The 17263-nt window shown below is 37.2% G+C and overlaps 1 protein-coding gene across 12 annotated transcripts in view; it reads left to right on the top strand.

The window, feature by feature from the left end:
* The window catches only part of ANO4 (anoctamin 4), a 450211-nt gene that overhangs the window by 228813 nt on the left and 204135 nt on the right, over positions 1 to 17263 (top strand). For 9 of the 12 annotated variants that reach the window (XM_057556947.1, XM_057556949.1, XM_057556944.1 and 6 more), the window contains one exon: positions 14228 to 14332. The exons of 2 other annotated variants lie outside the window; for them this stretch is intronic. In XM_057556947.1, the coding sequence (XP_057412930.1) occupies positions 14228 to 14332 (105 nt within the window). Of the gene's footprint in view, positions 1 to 14227; positions 14333 to 17263 lie in introns of those variants that run through there. One more of the 12 variants, XM_057556957.1, reaches the window with a different exon arrangement.

Below are 17263 nucleotides of genomic sequence, written 5' to 3'. Positions count from 1 at the left end.
GGAAGTTAAATAAAGAAAAGTTTATCACAAAGAGAGGAGTGATTATCTAGGTTAAATGTTGCTGAAAGTCAAGTAAGATGAGAAATAAGAATTGGCTGTTGATTTTAGTAAAGTGGAGATCGATGGTGATTTTGAGAACAGCTTTGGTGAAGTGGTGGGGATGAAACTCTGATTAAAGTGTGTCTCAGACAGAATGGAAGCATATGAATTGGATACTGAGAGTATAGACAACTTTTTAAAAGTAGTTTTGCTGTGAAGGGTAGCGAAGAAATAGGGCAGCCGCTGGGGGAGAAGCGAGGTCAAGAGAGGTTCTTTGCAAAATAGCAAATCTCCAGCAGATAACTGGCGTTGGGGAGAGGGAAGAATTCGTGATGTGAGGATTGGTGAGAGAAATGAGAGCCGTTTGCACAATAGAATCATGAACAGTTTATCTGTGATAACAGATGGGAAGGGAGAGTGTGTAGATGTTGGCAATGTGAGGAGGGTCTGAGAAGTTCTTTTCCCACTGTTTCAGTTTTATCTGCAATGTGGTAAGGAAGGTCATAACTGAGAACGAGAAGGGAGTCAGATTGATTGAGAGGATGGTAGGATGGTGTAAACGGTGGAATATGGTTGCTGGCCCACATTAAATGGCTATTTGAGGTTCATGGTCATGAAATTAAACTAGGACTAGTTACCATGGTTGTGTGTTTTTCTTTAACCTTGTTTAGCTACGTGAATGAAAACAAAGAATATATCAATATATAGAGTTATATTTAGTCAGGGTTTTGATTTTGCCAAGGAATTAGGAAAAGAGAGAGAGAGGGAATCAAAGGTGCACTAGAGAGAACGATGATAACAGTCGATCATGTGTTTTAAGCTTAGTACAGAGGGGAGTGAAGACATCCGGAGCGGGGAGTGAGTTTGAGTGGAAAGTTGATAGGATCACTTGGTTGGAGGTCCAAGAGGGGATTAAAGGGTACTGAGGTTAGGACAGGGGAAGAAGAGCTGAAAAGATAAGAGGTGGTAGTGAAAGAGTGGAATGCAGGGCACTGCTACTAAGAAGGGCGTTGCTGTTATTAGTAATGATGAGGTTGAGGCTAGGGTATGAAGTTAGCGAGTGTAATATGATGGAGGGCAAGATCAGTGGAGGAAAGTATTCTCAGAATGAGAGGCCGGGGTTTGGGAAGGATCATCTACATAGATACTGAAATTGAATTGAATAGTTCTGGGAGAGTGACAATAAGTCAGGAGGTAACCTCATCAGGAAATGAGGGAGCATGATCTGGAAGGCAGCAGGTGGGTGCAGTGATGATGGAGAGAAGGTGATATAATAAAACAACCTGAGATTCAAGGCTGGGAGAGTTTAGGGAAGGGGGAAGAACAATGGTCTGAAGGTGACATGAGGACTCAAGGAAGACACCCTCCCGCCTCCTCCAGATCCTTTGGTGTCAGGGCTGTGGGACAAAAATAGTACCATAGGAAAGAGCCATGGGGAAGCTTTGACCTCTGGGAAGAGCCAGGCTTTCATGAAAGCAAGAAGATGAAGGGACCAATCTGAGAAAAGACTGATGGGAAGAGAATTCTGGAAGGCCCAGTGAGCCCAGTTTTTGAAGCCTCTACAGTTTCACCTCTCCCTATTTTTCCTGGCATCTTTTGTACTATGCAACCTGCCTTGTTCTACTTTATCCAGAGCTCTGCACTATTTCTCAGGTAGGCTTTTACTCTTCCATTTCTCTGCTATTATTCAAGCTCCTCGCTCTTTTTGGAATGCCCCTACCTCAATGCATCTCTCTCAAGCCCTTCTCATTCCTCAAAGTGTATTCCAAATCCCCCCTCCTCCCAAAAGCCTTTCTGATCCAACTGGTCAGAACTTGGAAGCCTTATCAAAGGCTGATTATTTGCTGTTTGTCGAAATCTATTGCACTCACTGGGTATAGGTTTGCATTCTGAAGTTATGCAGGGTAAATCTATTCTTCTTTCAGTGATGATCTTTTAGTTGTTCAAAAACTCATGTTGAGCTATTTGCCAACTGAAACATTTTCTAGTTCCTTCGATACTTCCTTCAACAGCATGGTTTTCACCTTCTTTACCATCCTACCCACTCCACTCTTAGAAAAAGTCTTATTACTGCATCTTTGGAAATACAGTGCCCAGAATTGTATAGAATATTCTGTTTGTGTTTGACCCAGGCAGAGAAGAGTCAGTCTTTGACATCCTCTACTGATATTAATGTAATAAACATTTGAAGAAATGTTAAGATATTTCCTAATGGTGTGATGTCAGCATATCTTGTCACTGCTCTTACCTTAAAAAACACATCACTACATTTATCTATCATAATTTTATCATCGATTCTTGAACCCTACTTGCATTGGCTATTGGTTGAAAATATAAATAAAACCAATTCTTTAGCATAATTATAGTTAAGAAAAATCATATTAAACAAATTATGATTAGAAACCTGTTTTTGAAAATATATGTATTTAAAACTCACATTATTAAGATAGATGTGACTTGAATTCCATCCTTTTATTTTTAGTGTACTTTTACTAATGCATCATAGTTCTCTGTTGGGAGATTATAGAAGAGCTCTCAAACCAAGTTTCTTATTTGCAGTGAATCATAGATCTTAGAAGCAGCATGTGCATTTTAGTCAGAGTGAGGCCTATTAAATCATCCATCTACTTTTTACAAAGTTAATAATCTCGATTCCCAAAGCACTTTCTAAAAGCCCACTCAGACTGGTTGATAAGTATGAAAAGAAAGAACAAGAAAATCTTGTAGATCTTCTGTGCCATCAACCCTGAACAATTTCAGTTCATTTATTCCCCTTTGAGTTTACAAACATTTCTGAGTGCCTACTATGTCCTAACAAATATTTATTTGGAGGGTACTTCATTGGGGCTGGAATGGTGTAGAACTCTATTGCACATGGACCTTGGGGAGCAAACAGTCATGTCCAGAAAGACCATCAATCAGGGCTCTTTGGTGATAAATAACTGAAACCAATTATTTAATCCAAGCAAAGAAGGAATTTAAATTTGAAGGATATGGATGGAAAGGCTGGAGAACTGGCCTTGGAAAAGGAACAGATACCAAGAAAAGGACTATTTGACTTTCTGGAATAAATGAACCCTTACCATTTTTCTTGGTTTTTGCATCATTTGGCTTAGTTTTTGAAGACCTGGAAGAGATTCTATCAGCCATGTGCCTTTCCCTTGGTTGGCAGAGAGTGATGAGAGATAAAAGGATAGGACAGAGGAGGCTTCCCTCTTCAGCTTTTATAGTAGGAGGATAGGACCCCTTGATTTCTCCTCCCGCCCAGGCTGCACACAGTAAGGGAAAGACATTTCCCCAAAAGGAAATAGAGGTGACGTTAGAAAAGGGAAATGTATATGGAAGAATATCCACTACAGGGACCTGTACTTAACCTACTATAATAGAATTCATTGTATTAAGGGCTAGCATAGAGATATAAATAAAATTATGGAAACATTATTACTAGGGAAAAGATATAAGAAGGATTCTACAGATTGGACTTTGAAGGTCAGCTAAGACATCAACAGGAAGATGGAGGGATGGCCATTCAGATATAGGAAAGAGTGTAATAATAGTGCATTATAGCGGTGATCAGTGCAAGCTTTGTTGTTAGATGTTTTAAACCCACGTATGTTCCCTAATAGCTATGCAGACTTGGACAAATGACTTAATTTCTCTGAATCTTTTTCCTCATCAACAAAATGAGAATATTAATACCTATCTCACAGTGTTAGGGTCACCAGATGAAACACAGGACTCCCAGTTAAATTTCAGATAAACAACAAATACCTTTTGGTGTAAGAATGTCCCATGAATTGCATGGGGCAGACTTATGATAAAAAATTATTAGTTTATTTGAAATTCAAATTACCTGGGCACCCTATATTTTTATGTGTTATATCTGGCAACCCTATGTGGCATTATTATGCCAGATAAATTCATTCATGTAAAATGCTCTATACGATCCTTGCACAGTAAGGTGACAGGAGCAAAGGATCATTTTTGTTGTCACCATCATCATAGACAAAATTCACAAGCCTGAAAGTCCTTATGTCCCAGAATCATTTCTCAGTCGGTCCTTGAAGCATAGAGCAGTTTCCCAGTTAACGTGAGCCAGGTTAACAATTGAGACGGTTTCCCTTTATGCTGCACTGACGCAGGAGCTGTTCACCTTCATCTTGTATTTGTATGGTTTCTCTTTCCTTCTGATTGTTTCAGATGTTTCTCTTGTGTATTGATTTCATTTTGACCTTATCTTTTAGCCGCTCGTAATGAATGAATAGTATTCCACTTTATAGGCCAATAATAAAAGTATTAAACAGCACCAGGCTTGGAACTGTCATTTAAGGGTCAAGAACAGAGTCAACTGAAGCACTGATTGCGAATTTTTGAATTTGAAAGTGTAAAGCTTAGTGAGTATGGGTCACATTATCCCAGTTTAATGACTGTGCCACGCAAAATAGAATTAGAAGCTTTGTGAAATCTAAAATATTTCTTCTATTGCTTTTCCTTTAATGATAGGCCCATCGTATAGTCCTAGAGAAATGCCATTAGTCACAGAATTTGTCCTTTATTCTCTTCTAGAGTTGGTAAAATGATGTTTTGCTGATATATTTCATTATTTTCCCAAGTAATTTCTAACACAATTCCTTTTATCTCCCTTTAAAAGCCTAAGCAGCCCTTTCCTCTTTTATGCATGATTATTTTTCCCTTATATAGATATGTATTTAAATGCTGGGACAAGTTGATTTCACAGGAGAGAAACTTTAGGATTTTGTTGTTTCCAGTGAGCTAGAACATGTCGTCTGTATACTGTCATCTCATGCTATCTGTATACAGATGGTACTAAATGTTTGACAATAATAAAATTACAGCTCCCCTTAAGTACTCTACCATATTCCCAACCTCAAAAACTGTTAAGCTATTTGCATTCATTATTTCATTTAATTCCATAATATCCTCATGCTGTCAGCCTTATTTTATGGTTGGGGAAACTAAGGCACAGAGAAGGTTTAAGTAACTTGCCCCAAAACACGCAGCCAGTAAGTGGCGGAGGCAGGATTCCAACTCCGGTGGTTTGATTCTCTCATTACCTTCTTCAAACAACTTGGTAGCAATATTTCTAGCAAGTTTGTATACCAAAGCTTTGGAAAATTGAAAGCCCTGTAATACTTCAGCCCGTAGCATAAGAAGACTATATTGAGGAAGGGACCGGTTAGATTCCACTGAAAACACATAGTCACCTTAACCAGTTCTTTCTTTCTATATCAGTGATGCTCTACTTTGTAGCATCATTTTTGTTCTACTCTGCATTAGACCTTTGTTTTTTCATCTTCCCTTTTGCTAATTCCAGTATTATGTCAAGGCCTGGTCTCAAATTAGGGAAACAGAATTAACTCAGCAAGTACCTTTCACATTCCGTTTAACATAAGTACCAGAGGCTGTGGGAAGAAGGAGAGAAAAGGAGCAATTAAGCAGAGATTTGAAAAAAGAAAGACAGCGAAGAAAGACTTGTGTGTTGGCTGACTTGTTTCTAGTTCTGCCAAGATGAGAGTCAAGATTCAACTCATTCTTTAGGGAAAAAAAGTAAACGTATGGCTAATCTTGACCACAGTAATAATCATGATACATCACCTTACGTTAGATGATGATCCATTGTCTCTAAAGGGCTTCCACAAATATTTCTCCTGTATCTGACTGAGTTCTCACAGTGGTCCCTGAGGCAGAATTAGCCCTGCTAATTACTGTGCCTCAGGAAATGAAATTGCTTGATGAAAAGTACAAAATTAGTCACTGATGGACCCTAGCTAAAACCTATGTCTTTAGTTTCTTACGAGTGTTTTTTCCCACTGAGCCAATTTTTTTTCCTTGAGGGTGAAAATAGTTGAGTGTGAAATTTAGTGTTTTCTCATCACCTTATCCAGAAACAGACATTTTACTGAGAATTGTGCCTGAAACTTCTTTATTGAACCTGAGGAATCTGGTTACTCTTCTTGAATGAATCTGAAGCTTGGATGAAAATATATATTTATTTTTCTATTTGTGAAACGGATTTTTGGTGTGGCTGGAAGATAGATCTTCCACATGGCTTTGAGAATATGTGGGAGAAAGTATAAGAGCTACTTTGGACCTCTGTTTTATTTCTCATTGCCTTGAAGGTGAATGTGGTATCTCTCTAAACTAGGGTTTAGAAATAATACTAGTCATCCTTCATTTGAATCTCTTCCTCTTTAAGTGGTTTTTTGTAAAATGTGTGATGTAAGTTTAGTAAATAGAGGGGTGCTTAGGAAAAGAAGCTATTTTGAGCCTTGAAATGTGGGCATTGGGATCTGTACTCCGTGCTATCATTTGCTGAGTAACAAAATTGAGTTTTCTAAAAATACATACCAAATTCTTCCCTTAGAAATGTTTACTTTTTCCCCTTTGCTGAGGTTCATATGCACATATTTTGACCTATGTAGTGCATTTAGAGAGAATTTTCTGAAGAATCTTTTCACAACCATTTGAATATACAAAGTGAATAAAGAAAAGCTACAGAAAAGGCATCCACAAAGACAACTATTTCTGGAAAGAGTATTGTGTTTTAATGGAATTTAGAACTGCATCTTCTGCCCAAGTCTATTTCAAATAACTTTATATTTAAGAAGCTTGGAGAGATTTAAATAACTACTAACTCAAGATCATATGACTATAACTAGTGGCCTGAGCCCTAACCCTAAACTAAGTTCTTAATCGTGGTAGATAGACGGTTAATAGTAAGCTTCTGCTCTACTTACTTAATTCCCTGAGTTAGAGATAAGAGGCCGATGCACAAGATGGACAGAGCCCTGGCTCTCAAGAGGCTTGTTGTCTTGCAAGGCCATTCTCTTTCATACATTCATCTCAGGCCCTTCTGCAGATTTACTGTGCAAGTTAAAAGAGTAAACAACATTATAGTGATGCTGAAAGTATCATGGTTTCTACTCTGTAACCCCTCCTAATCCTGAGTTTCTCTCTTCCCTTCCTCAGCAAGAGTCACTGTTGTCATAGCAACAGACCTCAGCATCTAGGAGATTGGAAGACCCCCATGGAGACCTGCCTACACTCCCACACAAATCCTTCCTGCCATTTAAAGCTTTGCAGCTCTGGTTTCCAGGCTCTCTTTGGAACTCTTAATGCAGGCATTCTTTATAATTTAGGAGATCACTATCTTGCCAATCCTGGGAAACATGGAAGTAATTTTGTTGAAGGTCAGCCATTACTGGCTGAAGCAGTGGGACTATTATTTCCATTTTAGACCTCAGAAACATCCACCTGCTGTTAGCTAAATGTGGTACTCCAGTAAGGACCCAGTCCAGAATTGGGCCCTTAGAACTACTCAGTGTTAATCATTTGAAGAAATGTCTTTAGCTTTTATAGTGACGAGTGTGGGTGAATCAATCTGTGTATTCCTGCTAATACAAAGCCGAGCTTTCTTCTGTAAAAGAATGATCTTGCAATATCACTAGATTTATAGTTAAGCAACACTAATATGAAAGAGTGGGATTTGTGTGTCTTTTTACAATAGCACGTATGAAGCATCTTCTGTTGTGAAGGTTTTTTAGCTTATGATACACTAAATAGAGTTTGGTAAGCACTATAAATGAAGTTAAGAAACACAGATGGAAAGTTTTTCCAGAACCAGTGAAATATCCCACAAGTAAATCTAGGGTTTCCAATGTCAGATCCTCCAGAAGAATTGGGTTCATTTCCCCGCTTCCTTCCTAGAAGATTTATTGTGGACACTGGCTGATATAGGGGAAGTCTGAAAAGAAGACAGACTATACCTCCCTCCCTTCTTAATATCATTCTCCATCTTAACACTGTCATAGGAACACTGAATTCATTCATGGGGAATTGAAAACACACTCCCAGTTTCAAAAATGGTGTCTTTGCAGCCTATTAAGTCCAAAAATATTACATGTGAGGGTTCATTTTAGATATTTATGTCACGTGTTGAAATATCACTGCTCTCTAGTCTGTAAAAAATGCTGTGTTTGAGGATTTGTATTAAATATACCTCTCTGGACAGGAACTACCAATTTTATTTGCAGAATATAAATTGAATGTAGACAGAAGCTTAGATAGAGCATCATTTATTATGAGGTAGTCATGGAAAATACCATTTGTCCCCTTAAGCTTACTTTACAGGGTCCTCCATCTTTTGTGTTTCATGGGGAAGTTAAGATTTGATTTGTCACACTTTTCTTTACTTGTTTCAATGTGGAGTAACGATTCCAAGTCCAAATTACAGGATTTTTTTTTTTACTAAATTGTTTTTATTTAATATATGTCCTAAACCTGGAATTGGCCCTCATTTTGCAGAGAAGGAATATATCACTTAAATTTTTTAATGGATCATGATGGCTTAACACTGTGAACCGAATTATTTACATATGTGTAAATGATAATTTTTAAAAGAGCTCAAAAAATTGTCTCTTCATTTTATAAATGAGAAAAATGAGGTTCATTGTTTAATGGCTTAGGAACACATAAAAATGGAATTTAAATCCAGGTCAGTGTAGTGTCAAAAATATGCTTTTTATATCATTTTGTGTTAATTTGCAAATATAAGATCATCTGTATTTGATTGAAAAAAAAAATTGAATTTTAAGTAATTTATTTAAAGCCACTATACTAAGGCAATATAATAGAAAAGTTATATTGATAATAATGATTTGATGGGTGAGTGGGGGGCAAAGGGCAGTGGCAGTAATAGTAAGTTATATTGTCTTATATCATAGCTGAAAACTACGTAATATATATTTGATCCTTAAACAATGGCGGGGAGGCGGTTAATCTGCGTATAATATATAGTTGGCTCTCCCAGTCAGTGGTTCCTCCCCATCAGCGGATTCAACCACATGCACTCTTAAGTACTGTACTATTTACTCTTGAAAAATAGTCCTGTATAAGTGGACCTATGCAGTTCAAACCCGAGTTGTTCAAGGGTCAACTGTATAAAATTGATCAAGAAACAAAGGGATACACATATAGAGAGATCTAAAGGAAGTAAAAACAGAAACTCTTAAAAGTGGTTGGACTGAGGAAATAGGATTGCGGTTGAAGAAGGGGTAGAGTTGCCCACTGCTGGTTTTCATTATAAGCTCTTTGGTACTTGAAGGTTTTCTTTATTATTTGACAAATTTTAAAAAGAAGGGAAGGGAAGAGCAAATGTATGATTTAGAATATGCCTTTCATAGTCATCTATAGCAGCGGTCCCCAACCTTTTTGGCACCAGGGACCAGTTCTGTAGAAGACAATTTTTCCACGGACCGGGGTCAGATGGTTGGTTCAGGGAGTAACGTGAGCAGTGGGGAGCGGCAGATGAAGCTTCTCTCGCTCCCCCACCACTCATCTCCGAGCTACCAGTCCTCGGCCCAGGGGTTGGGGACCCCTGATCTATAGATAACCTGTCAAGATGTGTTAAAGTTGTGGACTGGAAAGGAAAACTGGGACATTTTCTTAGTTTGTATCTACTGCTGTTGCTAGTAATGTGAAATTGCCGTAAAAGAGCTTTAACTGAGAAACTAATAGGTTCAAGGCCTCGTCCTAGGTTCTGTAGGAGACAAAAAGGTGGATGCAGTTTGGTGCCAGGCCTGCATCAAGTTGCAATCTAGTCGAAGGTGCTAGAGATGAGGAAGAAATCTAGACAGGGAGGACTAGGAACTCACATTTGTCTGTGTCTTCACGGTGCTAGGTAATTTTGATGGAAAACATGTACTGTAAAAAAAAGATAAAATATAGATAGCTATATGGGTTCAGTGGGTGAAAAAGGGTATTTACTTGTTAGAATCAAGAAATGCTTGAAGCACAGAGCATTTAGGAGGGGCCTTGAAACTAGAAAGGGATTTCTATAGGCAGAGATGGTTGGGATGGGAGAGGAATCGACATATTTGGTAGCTAAGAAATTCATATTTGAAGCTTTTTTTGGTCCCTTTTGTATATAAGGATTTAGCTAAAATCCATGTATGCTAGGTACAAATCTAAAGTGAATTTTTAAGATGTTTGCTCAGCTGAAGAAGTTTTATTGAATGCAAGTGCTGTTATCAAGGTTACTTTTTATCGAAACTACTTTCAGTTTTACTCATACTACAAATCACAATTAAGATTTGAATTTAATCACTCCTATCAATCAAGTGTGAGAAAAGCTAAAGGTAAATTTGGAGATCACATGAATTTTGTAGCTATTTTTCATTTTTAAAAATTGTTCAGTAGGTTCTCCACATCTTTAGGAAATCTTTTTAGCTTCCCTCTATAATGTAACTTATTTGTTTCCTTTTCTTGGGATTGCACTTAGTTGCATGTCAATTACTGAGGCCCTTCAGTTTGAAACCATGATACCTACACCGTCTTGCCTAGTTTTTTCAGAGCTTTGTGTTTTGACAAAGTCAGAGACATCCATGGACATAGGAAGAAGTCCAATTCTCAACTTTTAGAAATCACACCAACACTACAGGATTAACAATGATTAATTAAATATCAAAAGTCCAAAGTAGACACACAACTTCTTGTATATTGAAGTTATTTAGTCTCTTTCACTTGGGCAGTACGTGCTAAAGGTGAAGATTGTCACCTTGACGGATTCATTTGAAAATATCCTTGTCCAGTGATCACTCTCCATTTAGGAAAGTTTACAGAAGTCCTTGTTTTACAGCATCCCCTACTTCGTCATCTTAGACTTTAGTGAATGACTTACTGCCAGAAATTCCAGACCCTTATATTTTATGAAAGTGTATTTTCATAAAATACACTTTTTTGTACTTTATGAAATACATTTTGTATTTCATAAAATAAATAAATTTTGTATTTCTTCTAGAGCAGAGGAAGAAAAATGCCTTATATTTTAAGGATTCTAAATGCGATCTTAATGTTTACTATGAAGAGAATGTTGCATCTTGCAATTTAGAGCTATTTGACTTATATAGGTTAAGAATTGTATTAATTTGGAAAAACTTTTATTAAATTAGTTCCTTAATGGTTTAACATCTGTAGTCTTCAAGTCTTGAATCCTGAATTTTAAAAACTTAATATCCTCTACTGCCACAATCTGAATTTTTTTTTAAATTACTTATTTATTTATTTATTTTATTTATGGCTGTGTTGGGTCCTCGTTTCTGTGCGAGGGCTTTCTCTAGTTGCCGCAAGCGTGGGCCACTCTTCATCGCGATGCACGGGCCTCTCACTATCGCGGCCTCTCTTGTTGCAGAGCACAGGCTCCAGACGCGCAGGCTCAGTAGTTGTGGCTCACGGGCCCAGTTGCTCCGCGGCATGTGGGATCTTCCCAGACCAGGGCTTGAACCCGTGTCCCCTGCATTGGCAGGCAGACTCTCAACCACTGCACCACCAGGGAAGCCCCACAATCTGAATTTTTAAATAACTTTAAAATATTTTGCATATTGTAAAAGACATAGAAAAAATAAAGAATAAAACAGAATATACCCATCATTTCACAGGTGAGAGAACTTCTGTACCTAATGCAGTATTTTCTTCCTTTTCTAGTCTTATAAAATGGTGTGGTTTTTAGTATACTTGAGATGTATCTGTATATTTATCTGTATCCTTATATCCACTTTCTTCACTTTTTTCTTCCCCGCGTCTTTAATATTCTTGAAAGACAGGCTTTGATGACCCGAATGCCTCTTTGTGTTGCTTCTTTTGTGACTTCTTATGCTCCTACCTGTCCTCTAACAAAAAATTTATTAAAAATTATGGAATTTTAGTTATGAAAAATTACAGTTATTTCATAGTCATCACTACTTCCACATGAATTTATGAACTCCTGTGACAAACAGCAAGTAAATAAATTGGGCTTCTATTTATTAGGCTATTTTAAAAGTCATTTGCTTTTTAGGTTATGTAATGACTTTTGTCCTGGACTGTTGTTAAGTCCAGTGAAAATTGGTAAATTTTCTTATTTCTAACAGCCTGTGTTTTTGACCGCTTGGGTATGTGTGATTTTAAAGACCAGTTAAGGGCATGGGTTGGTATTACATCTTTACAACTCAGTAGCTTTTTGGGGCAAATTACTACTTCTTACTGCACCTCCTTTTCAGGGTTAGAGTAAAAACTAAGTGAGATAATAAAGTACATAGCACGCAGCCTGGCTGAAAAGTGGTATTGATTTTTTTTTTTCCCCCTATCGATGTCATTGTGAGGTCTTTGGGTCTTTGGTTATTGAGCGCAACAAAGGTGACTAGCCTTAGTAGAGGTTGAAAAGCATCAAAACTTTACCCTACCCATTCAAGGTAGCTGGCCATGGTGGAGAAAAAAGCAGATAGCCCATTTAAATTCTGGGCCAGCAGGAAGATACCTTTGTTCTGTTCCATTGAGAAGCTTAGTCTCACCGATAACTTCAGACCTTGCAATAAGCCAACTGAATGCATGCATTTAAAAATTCACTGCTGTGTCTGCAGTGCTTAACTGTCACTTTAAATGCATGCTGGTCCCAAATAATTGACTCATGGATTCCTTCTCATTATTCAATGGCTGGATAGTTTCTGTAGAAATGCCAGTGTTGCTATAATAAATTATTATGGATGATAATAGTAATGGCTTCCATTTACTGAGTGCTATGACAGCTAAGAGCTTTTCATGCATTATCTCATTTAGTCCTCATGGCTACTCTGTGTGACTGTTACTATCACGCATTTCATGGATGAGGAAACTAAGATCTAGAGATATTCGGTGTCCCCTAGTAAGAATTTGAATGCTGGTTTGTCTGCCTCCCAGAATCTGAGCTTATAGCTTTACTTGTTACTCTCCTGCCTTTGTTTCATAAGTACCGCATATCCTCATAAATTCGTTCCATCTACGTTAGTTGAGAGCCTACTCTGTGCTAGACACTGTTCTAAGTGATGGGTTATAGCATGCAGACAAAAGTTCCTGCCCTCCTAAAGCTCACCTTCTATTATAGTTACTTGTGTCCATTCCCCTCCCAGAATGAGTGTTCTTGTAAGATAGTAACTGTGTCTTATTCTTCTTGAGTTTTAGGGATGTAACTGAAATTTTATTCAAGGCTAAGAATAATTCCTGGGCTTATAAAAGAATTATTTCTACAAAAATTTTGGAAGCTAGAGTGTACACCATTTTATTTATCAGGCTCTCTGTTTATTTTAGCACTGACGTTTAGCCCTTCCAGACTCATCAGATTGGAGATGTTCTTACTGATTATTTTAAGAAGCATTCAGAGATTTATTATTATTAATGATAAAGCTACTTTTTTTTTTAACTTTTGGGTTTATTTATTTATTTATGGCTGTGTTGGGTCTTTGTTTCTGTGCGAGGGCTTTCTCTAGTTGCGGCAAGTGGGGGCCACTCTCCATCACAGCGCGCGGGCCTCTCACTATCGCGGCCTCTCTTGTTGCGGAGCACAGGCTCCAGACGCGCAGGCTCAGTAGTTGTGGCTCACAGGCCTAGTTGCTCCGCGGCATGTGGGATCCTCCCAGACCGGGGCTCAAACCCGTGTCCCCTGCATTGGCAGGCAGATTCTCAACCACTGCGCCACCAGGGAAGCCCCAAAGCTACTTTTTGATATCTTGGTTTCTTTGACTTCCTTAAATGTTGTATAGGTGTGTGGAGCAGCACCTCTTTCTTTAGAACGCACCAAAAATACATTGGGCAAACCTAGTACAAGGGCCTTAACTACTTCATAGAATAAATTAAAGTATTCTGGTATAATTGAAAAGTAAATGATATAACAGGGGAAGTCCAACTGTGAGAGAAAAAATTGATACCGTTTTTCTGTGATATCAGGAATATTAAATCCTTTCCTTTAAATAAATTATTACCATTTTAAGGAAGATGGCTTCATAAAGTATTAGTGGTGACTGTCCCTTTTTAGCCATGTAGAAGCTGAGAATAATTTTAAATGTCCTTGTGGTGGAGGCTAGCATGTTATATTCTTCACCTAGGAAATCACCCATAAATACTATGAAGTATGTGGTATTTTAATAAAGTAATTGCCTTATTTTTGCCTTGGAAATACAATTAAACCTTTTTGGTCCCATAAGGGGCAAATGGCTAGTAATGTTCCTCATCTTTTAAAAGTCATTTGTCCACGTGGGAGGATCATTGGCAAACCAGCTGGCTGTTCTTTTTAGATTTTGACATTGCTTCTCCTTGGGACCCTGATGCTGGGCTGTCTGATAACCAGTGCAAACTCCATGAATATCTTTCGTTTCTCTAGAAGGAGGTGTGGATTTGCAAAGCTACCAGCTGGATATGCAAATACTACCTGACGGGCCAAAGAGTGATGTGGACTTTTCAGAGATTCTTAATGCAATACAAGAAAGTAAGTTTCACTCCAATTTTAAATTCACCGTGAAAGGAGAAATTGTTATAACACTTGGGAGGGGTAATAAAACTAGAAACCTTAGATGCCAAGCTTTAAAATAAAATGATGTCTTAAAAGAGATGCTGTGTAAAATAATTTTGACACCAGAAGAGATTGTTAGTGAAATGCTGGTTTAATTTTTGAAACTGAACCACATAGTTTTGGGGTCTTCGATGAAGCCTAGTGGGAAAACTGTAGAGGGATTATAAATTCTGTATATTTAGTATGCTATAATATTTAGTAAGTAACTGGTATTATAATTTTTTAGATTCCTTGATTAATCATAATCAAAGAAAAATCTTTAAGAAAACAGAATACTATTCCTTCACTCAGATATCAGTAGTAAGAAGTAAATGTTGACTCAGTAAGCTGAAATCAGGAGAATTTTATTCTCCAAAATGGGTATTGGAGTCATTGATGCTGGGCTGTGACCGAGAAGTAAATTCCTCTTTTCTAAGCATTTTGATTAATCAAGGTTTACTCTTCTTCCACTATTTTATTGTTATACAGTTTTCACTAAGAACTTTATCATAATCAATACATTTGCTCAAGTTAGAGATTTAGCATTGAGGATGGCGATGCAGTATCACATACTAAGTCATCAGCATTCGTGTTTTGCTGTCAGAGCTCTAATTCTAGATAATGTTAGTCTTTTAATATCAAATAGTATTATGTAATATTGGATTTGAAGAGTGTAGACTGGAAGAGCATTGTATAAAGAACTACTGCAATCTTTTGCTACTTTTAGTTTTGTGACATTGCATTTCTATACAATGAAATACATATTTCTAAATTATATTTATATTTCTATATTTTCTGTGAACATTTTAAAGCATTTTAGTACTATTTATCCCCTTTTGTCATTGTACTACCCTCCTGACCTTATGGGGTAATTACTATGTCCACTTTACAGGTAGGACAGCTCAGGGTGGGAGAAGTTAAGTGCCGACGTAATAAGATAAATAATGGAGACCAGAGTGGAATGGAGAGTCTCCTACCCTTCGTTTAATTCCTTCATGAATGTACTTGGTATAGGGTTTAAACACTGAGGTGAAGGATCCTGGAATTGAAGATGAGGCTACTTCTGAGAGAAATATTTTTAATGAAGACTATAAGAGGACCAACTATTTGTTCTGGGTGGGCAATCCCTTCATACTAGGTTACTGAATAAAAGCAAAAAAAATGTCCCTGGGAGAATAAAAATCAAATTAATAGACATTGGAAAGAAATTAACTTTTCATGGAAAGTTATAAAATTGTGTAATTACTTCCTTTGATTGGAAAGATGATAGATTATACTTTGCTGAAAGGATTTTTTTTAATAAATGGTAAAAGCTGGCTTCTATGCAGATATGGGAGATGAACTTCAATTTTTTTAGGGCTGAATGAACTTAGGACGGGAATAAAGAAGCAGACCTACTAGAGAATGGACTTGAGGACACGGGGAGGGGGAAGGGTAAGCTGGGACAAAGTGAGAGAGTGGCATGGACATATATACACTACCAAATGTAAAATAGATAGCTAGTGGGAAGCAGCCGCATAGCACAGGGAGATCAGCTCGGTGCTTTGTGACCACCTAGAGGGGTGGGATAGGGAGGGTGGGAGGGAGATGCAAGAGGGAGGGGATATGGAGATATATGTATAGCTGACTCACTTTGTTATAAAGCAGAAACTAACACACCATTGTAAAGCAATTATACTCCAATAAAGATGTTAAAAAGAAACTTATTAATCAAAAAGCTAGTATTATTGTAAAAAAAATGAACTAAATGCTCATAAGTCTATTTTTATCGTAATTTTTGTGAACACACCTTAGTAAAAACACATTTGTTTATGATGTTAACTGTTTTATAGTTTAGAATGGTGATCTCTTTATGAACAAGTAGAAGAGTACAAGTTTGTGAGAACTTAATATTTAAATTTGAAAACAAAAAGGAAATATTACTTCATTTTAAAAAGCAAATCAAGTTTTTATCGGTTTAAGAATTTTCCAGTGTTTGAGAATTAATCTGTTTATGTTCTTGTTTAAAAAACAAGTTTTATGCTAAGTAGGTTTGGGAAGCTGTCCACACAATCTGGGGCAACTCTGGGAAGAAAGATTTGGGCTGTTTATCTACCTTCCGTGTCTAACTAGAGATTCTAAATATGATTCAGATGTTTAACCAGTTCATTGAAATTTCTAAGTATAAAAACACATAGTTTGGTTCTTCAAGGGACTGTGCCTTAGATTATTGTTTATAGAAAGCTTTGAAATACCAAAATATAAAAAATATAGGATTGGAACATCAGTAAAACTCCTTGTCTGCTACAGATGTTTTTATTGGGATTAGCAGGATGATGGAAAGATTTCACTGTTTCTTAGAATTTGTGGACATATATGTATGACCTTCAAGATTGGGCTCGAAGACTCTGCATGTGTGTGTGTGTGTGTGTGTGTGTGCGTGCGTGTTTCAAACATTTGAGTATCTTAGCAGCCAGCATAGTAAGTGCTCTCCCTTACTATCTCTTGTCATTGTTAAAACAACCATAATTAATAGGTAACTATTTTCTCCATTTTAAAGGTGAATATACCTCCCCAGGCGATATGATTAATATATGATAAAGTCAATATTTCATTGTATGTCAGTCCTTGTTATGCTAAATAAAAAGTGAGATAAAAATGATTGGGAAAAAATGAACTACTTTGGATTTTTACAATTTGATTCTTATGTTGTTACATCTTGATGCAAGAATTCCTCTACCATGCTTCTACGTTGTAAAATACATTTACATTTTTTCCTATATTGCTTATGCCCTAAGTATAGCTTCATCTGTTCAAAAGAAGATGTCTCAGAATGGTTAACCATCCATAAGTTGTTTTTCAACTTCCCCCATATCAGATGTATGGCTT

The sequence above is a fragment of the Balaenoptera acutorostrata genome, chromosome 11 (assembly GCF_949987535.1).
Source record: "Balaenoptera acutorostrata chromosome 11, mBalAcu1.1, whole genome shotgun sequence".
Classification (NCBI taxonomy): Eukaryota; Metazoa; Chordata; class Mammalia; order Artiodactyla; family Balaenopteridae; genus Balaenoptera; species Balaenoptera acutorostrata.
The sequence above is the reverse complement of the archived record's forward strand: the minus strand, read 5'-3'. Positions and strand labels throughout refer to the sequence as shown.